The sequence below is a fragment of the Coregonus clupeaformis genome, chromosome 31 (assembly GCF_020615455.1).
Source record: "Coregonus clupeaformis isolate EN_2021a chromosome 31, ASM2061545v1, whole genome shotgun sequence".
In the NCBI taxonomy this organism is placed as follows: domain Eukaryota; kingdom Metazoa; phylum Chordata; class Actinopteri; order Salmoniformes; family Salmonidae; genus Coregonus; species Coregonus clupeaformis.
Window position 1 is genome coordinate 42378120 of NC_059222.1, and position 14171 is coordinate 42392290.

Below are 14171 nucleotides of genomic sequence, written 5' to 3' on the forward strand. Positions count from 1 at the left end.
CAGAGAACTACAACCCCAAACTTCAGAGAACTACAACCCCAATCTTCAGAGAACTACAGCCTGCTGCCTTCACAGGGGAGGGCCCTGGGAGCAACCCCAATCTTCAGAGAACTACAGCCTGCTGCCTTCACACGGGAGGGTCCTGGAAGCAACCCCAATCTTCAGAGAACTATAACCCCAAACTTCAGAGAACTACAACCCCAATCTTCAAAGAATTACAGCCTGCTGCCTTCACACGGGAGGGTCTTGGGAGCAACCCCAATCTTCAGAGAACTACAACCCCAAACTTCAGAGAACTACAACCCCAATCTTCAGAGAACTACAGCCTGCTGCCTTCACAGGGGAGGGCCCTGGGAGCAACCCCAATCTTCAGAGAACTACAACCCCAAACTTCAGAGAACTACAGCCTGCTGCCTTCACATGGGAGGGTCCTGGGAGCAACCCCAATCTTCAGAGAACTACAACCCCAAACTTCAGAGAACTACAACCCCAATCTTCAGAGAACTACAGCCTGCTGCCTTCACACGGGAGGGTCCTGGGAGCAACCCCAATCTTCAGAGAACTACAACCCCAAACTTCAGAGAACTACAACCCCAATCTTCAGAGAACTACAGCCTGCTGCCTTCACACGGGAGGGTCCTGGGAGCAACCCCAATCTTCAGAGAACTACAACCCCAATCTTCAGAGAACTACAACCCCAGACTTCAGAGAACTACAACCCCAGACTTCAAAGAACTACAACCTGCTGCTTTCCTTTGATTTCTATATCTAGAATGGAGTCTTCTGTGTGGTTATCTTACCTGCAGGCTTGCCTTTCTAGAAGAGAGCGATGGGCCTCATTGTGTACTGTCATCTAGGCCTATTCTATAGCGTCTCCATTCTCTATGGGCCTTTTGGATCATCACATTATTATGGATCCATCTAAGGAAGAACAGTATCATGGAAAGATACTGCAAAAACAGGTGATTTGCAGTTGCTTGCACATCAAATAATTAGAATAAGACAAAACAGTACAACTATATCATCAGCTTTCAGGCTTTCTGAAATAAGGGAAGTGCTCGTAGGCAAACCTGATTTTATCGTATTTACAAACTCTATTCTACTTCCTTAACAATTTACTGATTTGGGTCGGTGAAACTAGAAATCAGTGGCTATGAGGTAAAAGGAACTGGAAATGGCTGCATTGAGCTATATGGCAGTAATCCTGGAGAGGAACTGAAATGGCTGCATTGAGCTATATGGCAGTAATCCTGGAGAGGAACTGAAATGGCTGCATTTAGCTACACTACCGGTCAAACGTTTTAGAACACCTACTCATTCTGTCACGACTTCCACCGGGCTGCCTCTCCTCCTTGTTCGGGCAGGTTTCGGCGTTCGGCGTCACCGGCTTACTAGCTACTGCCGATCCATTTATCATCACTCCATTTGTCTTGTCTTATAAATCACACACACCTGGTCCTTATCCCTCATTAGTCATTGTATAAGTGTTCCCTCTCCTTCCTTGTCTGTGTGGGTGATTGTTTGTAGTGAGCTGTGTGTAGCTTGGTTGAGCTACCCTTACCTTGTTGTTGCCGCCAGGGTAGAATTTTCCCCTGTGCCTATGCATTATTGGATTCTACCGTTACAGTGTATTTGCCAGGGATGATGGTTTCCCCTGTGCCGTTGATCGCTATTTGAGCGCATTTGTGTGTCAACGAAGGAATAAACGCTGTATTCGGTGATTACCCTCCTGTGCCTGACTCCTTTCATCACACTCAACACACATTCAAGGGTTTTTCTTTATTTTTACTATTTTCTACATTGTAGAATAATAGTGAAGACATCAAAACGATGAAATAACACATATGGAATCATGTAGTAACCAAAAAAGTGTTAAACAAATCAAAATATATTTTATATTTGAGATTCTTCAAATAGCCACCCTTTGCCTTGATGACAGCTTTGCACACTATTGGCAATCTATCAACCAGCTTCATGAGGTAGTCACCTGGAATGCATTTCAATTAACAGGTGTGCCTTCTTAAAAGTTAATTTGTGGAATTTCTTTCCTTCTTAATGTGTTTGAGCCAATCAGTTGTGTTGTGACAAGGTAGGGGGGTATACAAAAGATAGCCCTATTTGGTAAAAGACCAAGTCCATATTATCAAATCAAATCAAATCAAATTTTATTGGTCACATGCGCCGAATACAACAGGTGCAGACATTACAGTGAAATGCTTACTTACAGCCCTTAACCAACAGTGCATTTATTTTAAACAAAAAAAAGTAAGAATAAAAACAACAACAAAAAAAGTGTTGAGAAAAAAAGAGCAGAAGTAAAATAAAGTGACAGTAGGGAGGCTATATATACAGTAAAATAAAGTGACAGTAGGGAGGCTATATATACAGGGGGGTACCGTTGCAGAGTCAATGTGCGGGGGCACCGGCTAGTTGAGGTAGTTGAGGTAATATGTACATGTGGGTAGAGTTAAAGTGACTATGCATAAATAATTAACAGAGTAGCAGCAGCGTAAAAAGGATGGGGTGGGGGGCAGTGCAAATAGTCCGGGTAGCCATGATTAGCTGTTCAGGAGTCTTATGGCTTGGGGGTAGAAGCTGTTGAGAAGTCTTTTGGACCTAGACTTGGCACTCCGGTACCACTTGCCGTGGCGGTAGCAGAGAGAACAGTCTATGACTAGGGTGGCTGGAGTCTTTGACAATTTTGAGGGCCTTCCTCTGACACCGCCTGGTATAGAGGTCCTGGATGGCTGGGAGCTTTGCCCCAGTGATGTACTGGGCCGTACGCACTACCCTCTGTAGTGCCTTGCGGTCAGAGGCCAAGCAGTTGCCATACCAGGCGGTGATGCAACCAGTCAGGATGCTCTCGATGGTGCAGGTGTAGAATTTTTTTGAGGATCTGAGGACCCATGCCAAATCTTTTTAGTCTCCTGAGGGGGAATAGGCTTTGTCGTGCCCTCTTCACGACTGTCTTGGTGTGTTTGGACCATGATAGTTCGTTGGTGATGTGGACACCAAGGAACTTGAAGCTCTCAACCTGTTCCACTACAGCCCCGTCGATGAGAATGGGGGCGTGCTCAGTCCTCTTTTTTTTCCTGTAGTCCACAATCATCTCCTTTGTCTTGGTCACGTTGAGGGAGAGGTTGTTGTCCTGGCACCACACGGCCAGATCTCTGACCTCCTCCCTATAGGCTGTCTCATCGTTGTCGGTGATCAGGCCTACCACTGTTGTGTCGTCGGCAAACTTAATGATGGTGTTGGAGTCGTGCCTGGCCATGCAGTCATGGGTGAACAGAGAGTACAGGAGGGGACTGAGCACGCACCCCTGAGGGGCCCCCGTTTTGAGGATCAGTGTGGCAGATGTGTTGTTACCTACCCTTACCACCTGGGGGCGGCCCGTCAGGAAGTCCAGGATCCAGTTGCAGAGGGAGGTGTTTAGTCCCAGGATCCTTAGCTTAGTGATGAGCTTAGAGGGCACTATGGTGTTGAATGCTGAGCTGTAGTCAATGAATAGCATTCTCACGTAGGTGTTCCTCTTGTCCAGGTGGGAAAGAATGGCAAGAACAGCTCAAATAAGCAAAGAGAAACAACAGTCCATCATTACTTTAAGACATGAAGGTCAGTCAATCTGGAAAAAGTTTCTTCATGTGCAGTCGCAAAAACCATCAAGCGCTATGATGAAACTGGCTCTCATGAGGACCGCCACAGGAATGGAAGACCCAGAGTTGCCTCTGCTGCAGAGGATAAGTTCATTAGAGCTACCAGCCTCAGAAATTGCAGCCCAAATAAATGTTTCACAGAGTTCAAGTAACAGACACATCTCAACATCAACTGTTCAGAGGAGACTATGTGAACCAGGCCTTCATGGTTGAATTGCTGCAAAGAAACCACTACTAAAGGACACCAATAAGAAGAAGAGACCTGCTTGGGCCAAGAAACACGAGCAATGAACATTAAACCAGTGGAAATGTGTCCTTTGGTCTGGAGTCCATATTGGAAATCTTTGGTCCAACCGCCATGTCTTTGTGAGACGTGGTGTGGGTGAACGGATGATCTCGCATGTGTACTTCCCACCGTAAAGCATGGAGGAGGAGGTGTTATGGTATGGGGTTGCTTTGCTGGTGACACTGTCTGTGATTTATTTAGAATTTAAGGCACACTTAACCAGCATGGCTACCACAGCATTCTGCAGCGATGCGCCGTCCCATCTGGTTTGGGCTTAGTGGGACTATCATTTGTTTTTCAACAGGACAATGACCCAACACACCTCCAGGCTGTGTAAGAGCTATTTGACCAAGAAGGAGAGTGATGGAGTGCTTCATCAGATGACCTGGCCTCCACAATTGGGATGAGTTGGACCGCAGAGTGAAGGAAAAGCAGCCAACAAGTGCTCAGCATATGTGAGAACTCCTTCAAGACTGTTGGAAAAGCATTCCAGGTGAAGCTGGTTGAGAGAATGTCAAGAGTGTGCAAAGCTGTCATCAATGCAAAGGGTGGCTATTTGAAGAATCTCAAATCTCAAATATATTTTGATTTGTTTAACACCTTTTTGGTTACTACATTATTTCATATGTGTTATTTCATAGTTTTTATGTCTTCACTATTATTCTACAATATAGAAATAGTACAAAATAATGAAAAACCCTTGAATGAGTAGGTGTGTCCAAACTTTTGACTGGTACTGTACATGCATACATACATACATAAATACATACATGCATTCTGTTCATATACAGCACGTATGAGGCTTGGGCTATGATATCGAGCCTGCCTGTGTTTTGCTGACTAGCCGGTTTCTTAAATTCACTTTATCTTCTCTTCAGTAGCAGTACACCACTGAGGCCATTTTCATCAAACCTGCTCAGAGATGTTATGTTATAGATATAGTGAGAGATGATCAGGGATGTTATATTATATTATATTAGATATAGTGAGAGATGATCAGGGATGTTATATTATAGATATAGTGAGAGATGATTAGAGATGTTATATTATAGATATAGTGAGAGATGATCAGGGATGTTATATTATAGATATAGTGAGAGATGATCAGGGATGTTATATTATAGATATAGTGAGAGATGATTAGAGATGTTATATTATAGATATAGTGAGAGATGATCAGGGATGTTATATTATAGATATAGTGAGAGATGATTAGAGATGTTATATTATAGATATAGTGAGAGATGATCACTTTTGACCGGTAGTGTATATGGCAGTAATCCTGGAGAGGAACTGAAATGGCTGCATTGAACTACATAAATGGCAGTAATCCTGGAGTGAGTAGTGTTTATGTGGTGTTAGTGCGGTGTTCTAGGGATGAAGTGTGCTCTTCAACCCCATGTATTTTACATTACATGGAACTAACTGCTGTGTGCTGACTGTGTACTTCACAGACATGTCAGACATCCAAGCCTAAATGAGAGATTAACTAAATCTTGAAAATGATTATATTAAAACTCCTTAAATAAGGTTTAAATTAGAGATTTAAACCTTGTATATTTCAGGATCTTTGATTTAATCATCTTTGCTTATAGACGATAAAACACTGCAAGATAGAATGTTTGCATGAGGTCTCAAACAGAGCAACTTCCTTGATTCATTCTGTTTAAGACTTCCTTTTTAGGAAGTATGATGCTGCCTCCTGGGAATCTGAGGGAATTCCTTCACTGGTTTGGTTGGCAGTGGGTTTTTTTTTTTATACTGCAGTATTGTTATTTCAGGTTGTAAAGGGAGGAGATGGAATTTGAGAAATGTGTTCTGCTAGACACAAGTTGCCCAGAACCAGAATAAATAGTTTTGACCCGTGTTAGTACACAAAAGTGCCCCATGCTTGACTTGTGTTACACTATGTTTTTAATATAATTATTTTTCTCCCTCTAGATGCTTCGCTTCTGATGCCTACTAAAGTATGAAAGTGAAAACGACATGATAAATATGTCTGAGGCTGATCTCGATACCACTCTATACAGAACTTGAAACACTCATAGGATCAACTGTGAATAGGTGGATGTTGGAAGAAAAGTCGAGAATACAGTGTGGTCAGTTGGGCAGGCAGTGGGTAGGCTCCATAACGCTTGAACTCTTGAATTTAGGCTCTTAATCACACCTTGGAATGGATTGTCTCCAGTTTCAGTCTTCAGACAGAGACATGTTACCCATAAAGAGTGAATTTAGTTGTAGTCTTCTGGACCAGTATACTTTGAAGAATTACTTGAGCGCTGTAGTTTGTAATCTGTTGTATCATAACTGTAAAAAAAGGCATATAATGGAATATTTACACTACCGTTCAAAAGTTTGGGGTCACTTAGACATGTTTTTGGAAAGAAAAGCAATTTTTTGGTCCATTAAAATATCATCAAATTGATCAGAAATACAGTGTAGACATTGTTAATGTTGTAAATGGCTATTGTAGCTGGAAACGGCTGATTTTTTATGGAATATCTACATAGGCGTACAGAGACCCATTATCAGCAGCCATCAGTCTTGTGTTCCAATGGCACGTTGTGTTTGCTAATCCAAGTTTATCATTTTAAAAGGCTAATTGAGAAATTAGAAAACCCTTTGCAATTATGTTAGCACAGCTGAAAACTGTTGTGCTGATTAAAGAAGCAATAAAACTGGCCTTCTTGAGACTAGTTGAGTATCTGGAGCATCAGCAATTGTGGGTTCGATTACAGGCTCAAAATGGCCAGAAACAAATAACTTTCTTCTGAAACTCGTCAGTCTATTCTTGTTCTGAGAAATGAAGGCTATTCCATGCGAGAAATTGCCAAGAAACTGAAGATCTCGTACAACGCTGTGTACTACTCCCTTCACAGAACAGCGCAAACTGGCTCTAACCGGAATAGAAAGAGGAGTGGGAGGCCCCGGTACACATCTGAGCAAGAGGACAAATACATTAGAGTGTCTAGTTTAAGAAACAGACGCCTCACAGGTCCTCAACTGGCAGCTTCATTAAATAGTACCCGCAAAACACCAGTCTCAATGTCAACAGTGAAGAGGCGACTCCGGGATGCTGACCTTCTAGGCAGAGTTGCAAAGAAAAAGACATATCTCAGACTGGCCAATAAAAATAAAAGATTAAGATGGGCAAAAGAACACAGACGCTGGACAGAGGAAGATTGGAAAAAAGTGTTATGGACAGACAAATCGAAGTTTGAGGTGTTCGGATCACAAAGAAGAACATTTGTGAGATGCAGACCAAATGAAAATATGCTGGAGGTGTGCTTGATGCCATCTGTCAAGCATGGTGGAGGCAATGTGATGGTCTGGGAGTGCTTTGGTGGTGGTAAAGTGGGAGATTTGTACAGGGTAAAAGGGATCTTGAAGAAGGAAGGCTATCACTCCATTTTGCAACGCCATGCCATACCCTGTGGACAGCGCTTGATTGGAGCCAATTTCCTCCTACAACAGGACTATGACCCAAAGCACAGCTCCAAACTATGCAATAACTATTTAGGGAAGAAGTAGTCAGCTGGTATTCTGTCTATAATGGAGTGGCCAGCACAGTCACCAGATCTCAACCCTATTGAGCTGTTGTGGGAGCAGCTTGACCGTATTGTATGTAAGAAGTGCCCATCAAGCCAATCCAACTTGTGGGAGGTGCTTCAGGAAGTATGGGGTGAAATCTCTTCAGATTACCTCAACAAATTGACAACTAGAATGCCAAAGGTCTGTAAGGCTGTAATTGCTGCAAATGGAGGATTCTTTGACGAAAGCTAAGTTTGAAGGACACAATTATTATTTCAATTAAAAATCATTATATCTAACCTTGTCAGTGACTACATTTCCCATTCATTTTGCTATATTTCCTATTCAAACTCATTTCATGTATGTTTTCATGGGAAACAAGGACATTTCTAAGTGACCCCAACTTTTGAACGATAGTGTATTACATTTATATGTGGGGATTCTATCCATTTTATAATTTCTTCCAAGCTAAAACATTTCCCTTGTATTATATTGTATTATATACTATTCTATTCTATTCTATCATTGTTTATTCTACCGTAATAAATAAGATGGACAGAGGTATAGCCTATTTCCCAAAGCAACTAGGCTATATTTCAGTCCCTTCTGCCAGCATCTTGTCAAACCTGATGCGTCACTACAATTTACACTCTGTGTCCTTGCTGCTTGGAATTCGCTCCTCTCAACAGAAGAGTCATATTTCCCTTTTTAGGGCATGAGAATGTTTACGTAATTTGGGGAGACCTCGCATCTCTAGCAAACTTGACTATGTGGAATAGGCGGAACATATCGGGAAAGAGTGACATCCGCTTGTGCCAATCGCGTTTGCGGTGACATACATGCTATGTATCTTATTGGTCGGTTGGCGGACGTAGCATTTCGTCTGGTAGGTTGCTCACTCATCGCGAGCTGCGGTTGGGGAGTCACACGCTGATTGTTGCAAGGGGAGTAGTTAGTGTTCCCAGAGAGTGAAACTGTGCCGGGGAAGAAAAGTGTTGGATTAACCTTAGACTTCATAGGGGCACAAACAAGAGAGGGAACTTTTGAAACAGCCAAACGGGGCCAGACTTTTTTCTCTTGAATAGGAGAGCGGACTCAAGTTTTCATCATGCCGGTTTTTCACACAAAGACGATAGAAAGTATCCTAGAGCCGGTGGCTCAGCAGATATCCCATCTGGTGATTATGCACGAAGAAGGTGAGGTGGACGGGAAAGCTATCCCGGATCTCACGGCTCCGGTGGCTGCGGTGCAGGCAGCTGTCAGCAACCTGGTTCGGGTAAGTGAAAAGTCCCAACAGAATACTCAGACCTCGGGTAGGTTCCTTGTCGCTCGCTGTCTGTATTGTGCCAGCCCGCCACGATTCCTTGCAATTTTATGTAAGAAGTTACCGCTGCGGTTACTTTTATTTATTTCCTCTGCTCTATCGGTTGGCAACATTCTGCTTTTAGAACGCGAGCGATGTAACTACAACGTATCAAGTTTTGTTGAAGTTCTTCCACTTGGGCCAAAGGGCAGTGACGCCCTTTTCCCCTTGAAAATATGCCCTGCCCCCCGGAGCCGAGGGTTGCCTGCCATATCTCGACCTATAGGCCTTCACTATTCTCATGCCAGAGTATCTCAAACAAATATACTTTGTATCTAACTAACAATTGAAACTTCAATTGTATATTCATCATCAATTCAAGTGTCCTCTAACAATTCATTATAACTTCAGCTGTTTTTTGTGGTAGCCTTATGTGAATGCTAACATACAATTGCATGGATCCACATGTTTCCTCCACAAGGATTGTGCAAGTAGCTTTTTAATGAGAATTCATGATAGACAGATCAGTTGATTAGGACTGTTAAGGACAACCCCATTGTATGACATTGTAATAAGCATGTAATCACCATATGATCTGCTAATGACAGACAGATCAGTTAGATTTTCTGAATATAGCCTATGCAGTTCAATACAATCTTTGTTGTATAGCCTACTGTCAGATATAGAAACAGCATACTCTTTATCATTTAGTATAAATTAAGTGTTCACTATGACAGTTTTTCTAACAGTTTTGACATTAATTTTTTAATTTTATTTCACCTTTATTTAACCAGGTAAGCCAGTTGAGAACAAGTTCTCATTTACAACTGCGACCTGGCCAAGATAAAGCAAAGCAGTGCGATTAAAAACAACAACACAGCGTTACATATGGGGTAAAACAATATTAATGAACTATACCCCATCTGGAGACATCTGAACTGTGGCTTGGTTAGACTAGAGTGTAAATGGAATCAAAAGCAGTTAAAACCACATTGGGACTAGAAGTAAAACCACTTCATAAAGTAGATGACTGACAGAACTCCATGGCAACCAGCAAGCTAGGCCTACAGTCTAGGCTCTTATTTGTAAAATGGCAGATTAGTACAGAATCCGAAAGCAATTTCTTCCCTAATATCAATTTTCTTCGGTATTTGTGTTTTTGTCTTCTGCATTCTAAATGTGACATGACCATACTACACTGGAAATGTAGGATAGTATTTTCCTCATTCTTATTTACAATGGTCATAGCTGAGATGATTACTTCCTAAATGAGGAAGTGAAAAAATAGTCTTTATCATTGTCCTTGCAGAAGTTGTGGTTTACAAAAAAGGGAAATTCCTTTTTTTTTTTTTTTTAAATGTCTTCCAAATACCGTAGCAGCTCGGGCCAGCGATAAGAAGGATGTTCCTGGCCATGCAGGGACACTGCAACTTCGATACAAGGTGTACTATTAGAGCGCTACACAACCAGAAAAAGCTAGGAGTCCCTGGCAGTTGTCTGGAGGATAGATTTGGACAATTGGACTGGCTTGTCCTATCTTATCCTCTCCAATTGGACTGGCTTCTCCTCTCCTCTCCCATTGGACTGGCTTCTCCTATCCTCTCCTCTCCCATTGGACTGGCTTCTCCTATCCTCTCCTCTCCCATTGGACTGGCTTCTCCTCTCCTCTCCTCTCCCATTGGACTGGCTTCTCCTCTCCTCTCCTCTCCCATTGGACTGGCTTCTCCTCTCCTCTCCCATTGGACTGGCTTCTCCTCTCCTCTCCTCTCCCATTGGACTGGCTTCTCCTCTCCTCTCCCATTGGACTGGCTTCTCCTATCCTATCCTCTCCTCTCCCATTGGACTGGCTTCTCCTATCCTCTCCTCTCCCATTGGACTGGCTTCTCCTATCCTCTCCTCTCCAATTGGACTGGCTTCTCCTATCCTCTCCTCTCCAATTGGACTGGCTTCTCCTATCCTCTCCTCTCCAATTGGACTGGCTTCTCACTGTATACTCAGTGTAGCAGCATTGTTGTTTACTTGTAGGCCCTGGCTGGCTGCCTGGCCTGGCTGGCTGGCTGCCTGGCCTGGCTGGCTGGCTGCCTGGCCTGGCTGGCTGGCTGCCTGGCCTGGCTGGCTGGCTGCCTGGCCTGGCTGGCTGGCTGCCTGGCCTGGCTGGCTGGCTGCCTGGCCTGGCTGGCTGGCTGCCTGGCCTGGCTGGCTGGCTGCCTGGCCTGGCTGGCTGGCTGCCTGGCCTGGCTGGCTGGCTGGCTGCCTGGCCTGGCTGGCTGGCTGGCTGCCTGGCCTGGCTGGCTGGCTGCCTGGCCTGGCTGGCTGGCTGCCTGGGCTGGCTGGCTGCCTGGCCTGGCTGGCTGCCTGGCCTGGCTGGCTGGCTGCCTGGCCTGGCTGGCTGGTAGTTAATCTGGTGTAGGCCTATGGGCTAAACAAGCCATAGTTACTTCTGTAACCATTCCTTTGTCTTACTGGGAATAATTGATTGTAAATCTTCCACAAAGTATAACAATAGGGAGAAAATATCAATACAACAAACAAAAGTATAGTCTAACTTATCTGCATCCGTTTTCTCCTGACTTTGTTGGTGCTTGTCAGAATCTCCATTAATAACTGCTGAAAACATGTCTGGTTCTGATTGCCCTTTACCCTGTTGTACATTGTTCGTCTGTCCTCAGTGAGGCGTGCTGAGAGGATGATTGTGTCTGTTTGCTCATAGAAAGTCAGTGAGATCTATGGCCTTCCTGATAAGTCATATTAAGAAGCTCTGTGAAGGGATCAGACATTTTACAGTTGAAAGTTATTAAGCAATCTTAAACATGAAGTGGCTCTTTCTTACAAAACAATATGGCCCCTTCTGTTACTCTCTACACTCTGAAATGACACTGGAACGCCTGTTCACACAGTTTAACCAAGCATCAAACTGTATTAATCAAATTAAAGTGTATTGGTTGTGTACACAGTTTAGCAGATGTTTTAGCAGGTGCAGAGAAATGCTATTATTATTACTATTATTGAATTGGTTTCAGTATTTCAGACCAACATTTACGTTTTGCTAAGTCCATTTATGGTTGTAATGTAAGTAACCTAAGCGTGTTTCTGTGTAATGCTGTTGTAGCATCTAGAGCTGAGAACCAGGCGCATGATCATATTCACGTTAGCCTTCTCCTTGGGGGTGAAATCAGAGCAAATCTTTTCCCCAAGCTGTGCTATCTGAACAGTGATCACATATGTCCAACTGTGGCACGACGATGAAGGCATAACTCGCGCTGTAATAATTTCCTGTTTCCTTAGAAACGGTATCAACACTGTTATTGTTATGATTTTATTGAAATGCACCGGCATCGAGTTGTGTGAGATGAGTGTGAGTGTGTTCGCGTTGCACTTTGTGGTTTCAAAAAAGGCCTCTTGTTGTATCTGAGTTGGAGGCGAATAAGATCGTAAAGCCTGTTCTGTCTACTGAATTAGTGTTCTTCTAGGATCATCCAATGAAGCAGATCTGGGTTCAAATACTATTTGATATCTTTCAAATTCTTTCAGCGTTTGCTCTAGCCTACCTGGAGTGCCAGATGGGCGGGGTTGATAGTTGTTTGGAATATTCTGTTGGGCCATTAAGTCAGGCAAGCACAATCAAGCACAGATAAAGTGATTTGAAATTATTTGAAATAGTAGTTGAACCCAGGTCTGCAACCAACCCAAGGGATGGGTCTCTGTCAACCTCTTTCAGACAGGGTGCTGTAACTCATGTTGCCTAGGTCACTCAATGAAACCAATGACTCTACATCAGACATTCCCAGGGAGAGGCTGTGCCAAAGAAAGCCATTCACTTTGTCTCGGCTACCCACAAAACCACATGTTGCACAGACTTGTAGACCCCTGGCTAATGGCTAGGCTAGCCTACGTCTCAGAGTTTACAATTACATCTACCATTCAGATCCCACCATGCAATCAATCAGATCTCCTGTGCCAGCAGCCTTACTAAACCGCAAAACTAGGCAATTATTGGATTAAGCTACATGAATTCCCCCTTGATTGTTGAATTGTGATTAAAATATCTGCTGTGGGTTGTTGTTCAGTCCGTTTATCTGCTGGGGCAGCCAGGGAACGTGCTTTCCTCGTGGATCTGTCTGACTGCTGCTGAGGCCTTCGTCTTTTAATGATCGGTCATCTTGTGAATGTTTTAAAAGGATGGAAATCCCATTTCTTCCAGATACATGGAGATGAAATGGTCCATCTTCGTAATGGGCCAAGATGTTTTCCTCCGCATTAACTCAGCCAGAGGACACACTTTATCAGCCATTAGTGTCTATGCTTTATTCAGCTGACGGACTCTAATCGGACCATATGTCATCTCTCTGGTGTCAGTTTGATGTCTCTGGTTGTATGTGTTCAAGATCTCTGGTGGCTGAAGGTGTGGATCCTAAACCCTGAAGTCTAGATAAAACATCCACAATAACACTTGCTCAACTCTTACCAAGATCTTTGGGTGCATTCACAGTGGGTGGCTGCTAAACATATACATCTAAGTAATACTTATTTGCGAGTCTGACTTTACGGTGTTACCGGAGCTTTACGGGAGTGATCCACCACCACTGCCGCCGCCTTAATGGTTGTGTTGAAGAAATCATCCTTGATGGCCAGAATCCATCCCTAGCCTTGTCATTCAGGCAGGCGTACTGTACAGCAGGTATAGGTCTGAGATGACTAAAAGAGGGCTTATCAATATCATTGAGTCCCGTGCAGAGGGAAGGGTGCACTGCTGCTACCTGGCTCTTTTTGGAGTTCTGCGAAGACGCTAAGCTAGGCCGATATTATCTCTCAGATCAACTTTTCTCTTTTTATTTTCTCCTCACTACTTCAGGCCTACACGTGAGCAGCTAGCAGATCATGTGCTTCAGAACCAATACACAAGTCAAGTGATAATGAAAGACGTGAACACAAGGGGAAGCTCATAGTCAACTTGTTAGTTGGCGACATGACGACAGTTTAGCACATGGATGTGGTCAGAAACAAGTGCCTCCTCACTCCACTATTTTGCAATATGGCAAATTTCATCAGTATTAAGTCTAACTGGCCTCAATAAATTGTTTTATTTTCTTACCACATTAATTAATTCAAATCTACTTCTCTAATGTATGATTATGGGGAAATAAATATGTCCAAGTCAAGTGGTTTAAGGCCTTACAATATAAACTGCTTCCTGTTATCTGCTTCTCCAGTTTCCTGTCATTTGTCCGAGGAGGGAGAGGGGGAGAGAGGGAGAGGGGGGAAGGAGTGGGAGAAAGAGGAAGAGGATGGAGGGTGGGGTGAGCGAGGAAGTGCAGTTAGCCAAGACAGGACGGCTTGGATAATGGCTATGGATCTGAATCCACCGCCAGCAGCAGTAGTATAGTGCACCAGCAGC

General features: G+C 43.6%; 1 protein-coding gene across 2 annotated transcripts in view; it reads left to right on the plus strand.

Annotated features, from left to right (window-relative positions):
- Positions 1-8380: 8380 nt before the first annotated feature.
- LOC121547742 (vinculin) overlaps positions 8381-14171 on the plus strand; it is a 67039-nt gene continuing 61248 nt past the window's right edge. For both annotated transcript variants that reach the window (XM_041859157.2, XM_041859158.2), the window contains exon 1: positions 8381-8749. In XM_041859157.2, the coding sequence (XP_041715091.1) occupies positions 8582-8749 (168 nt within the window). In that variant the 5' untranslated portion in view covers positions 8381-8581. The remainder of the gene's footprint in view (positions 8750-14171) is intronic.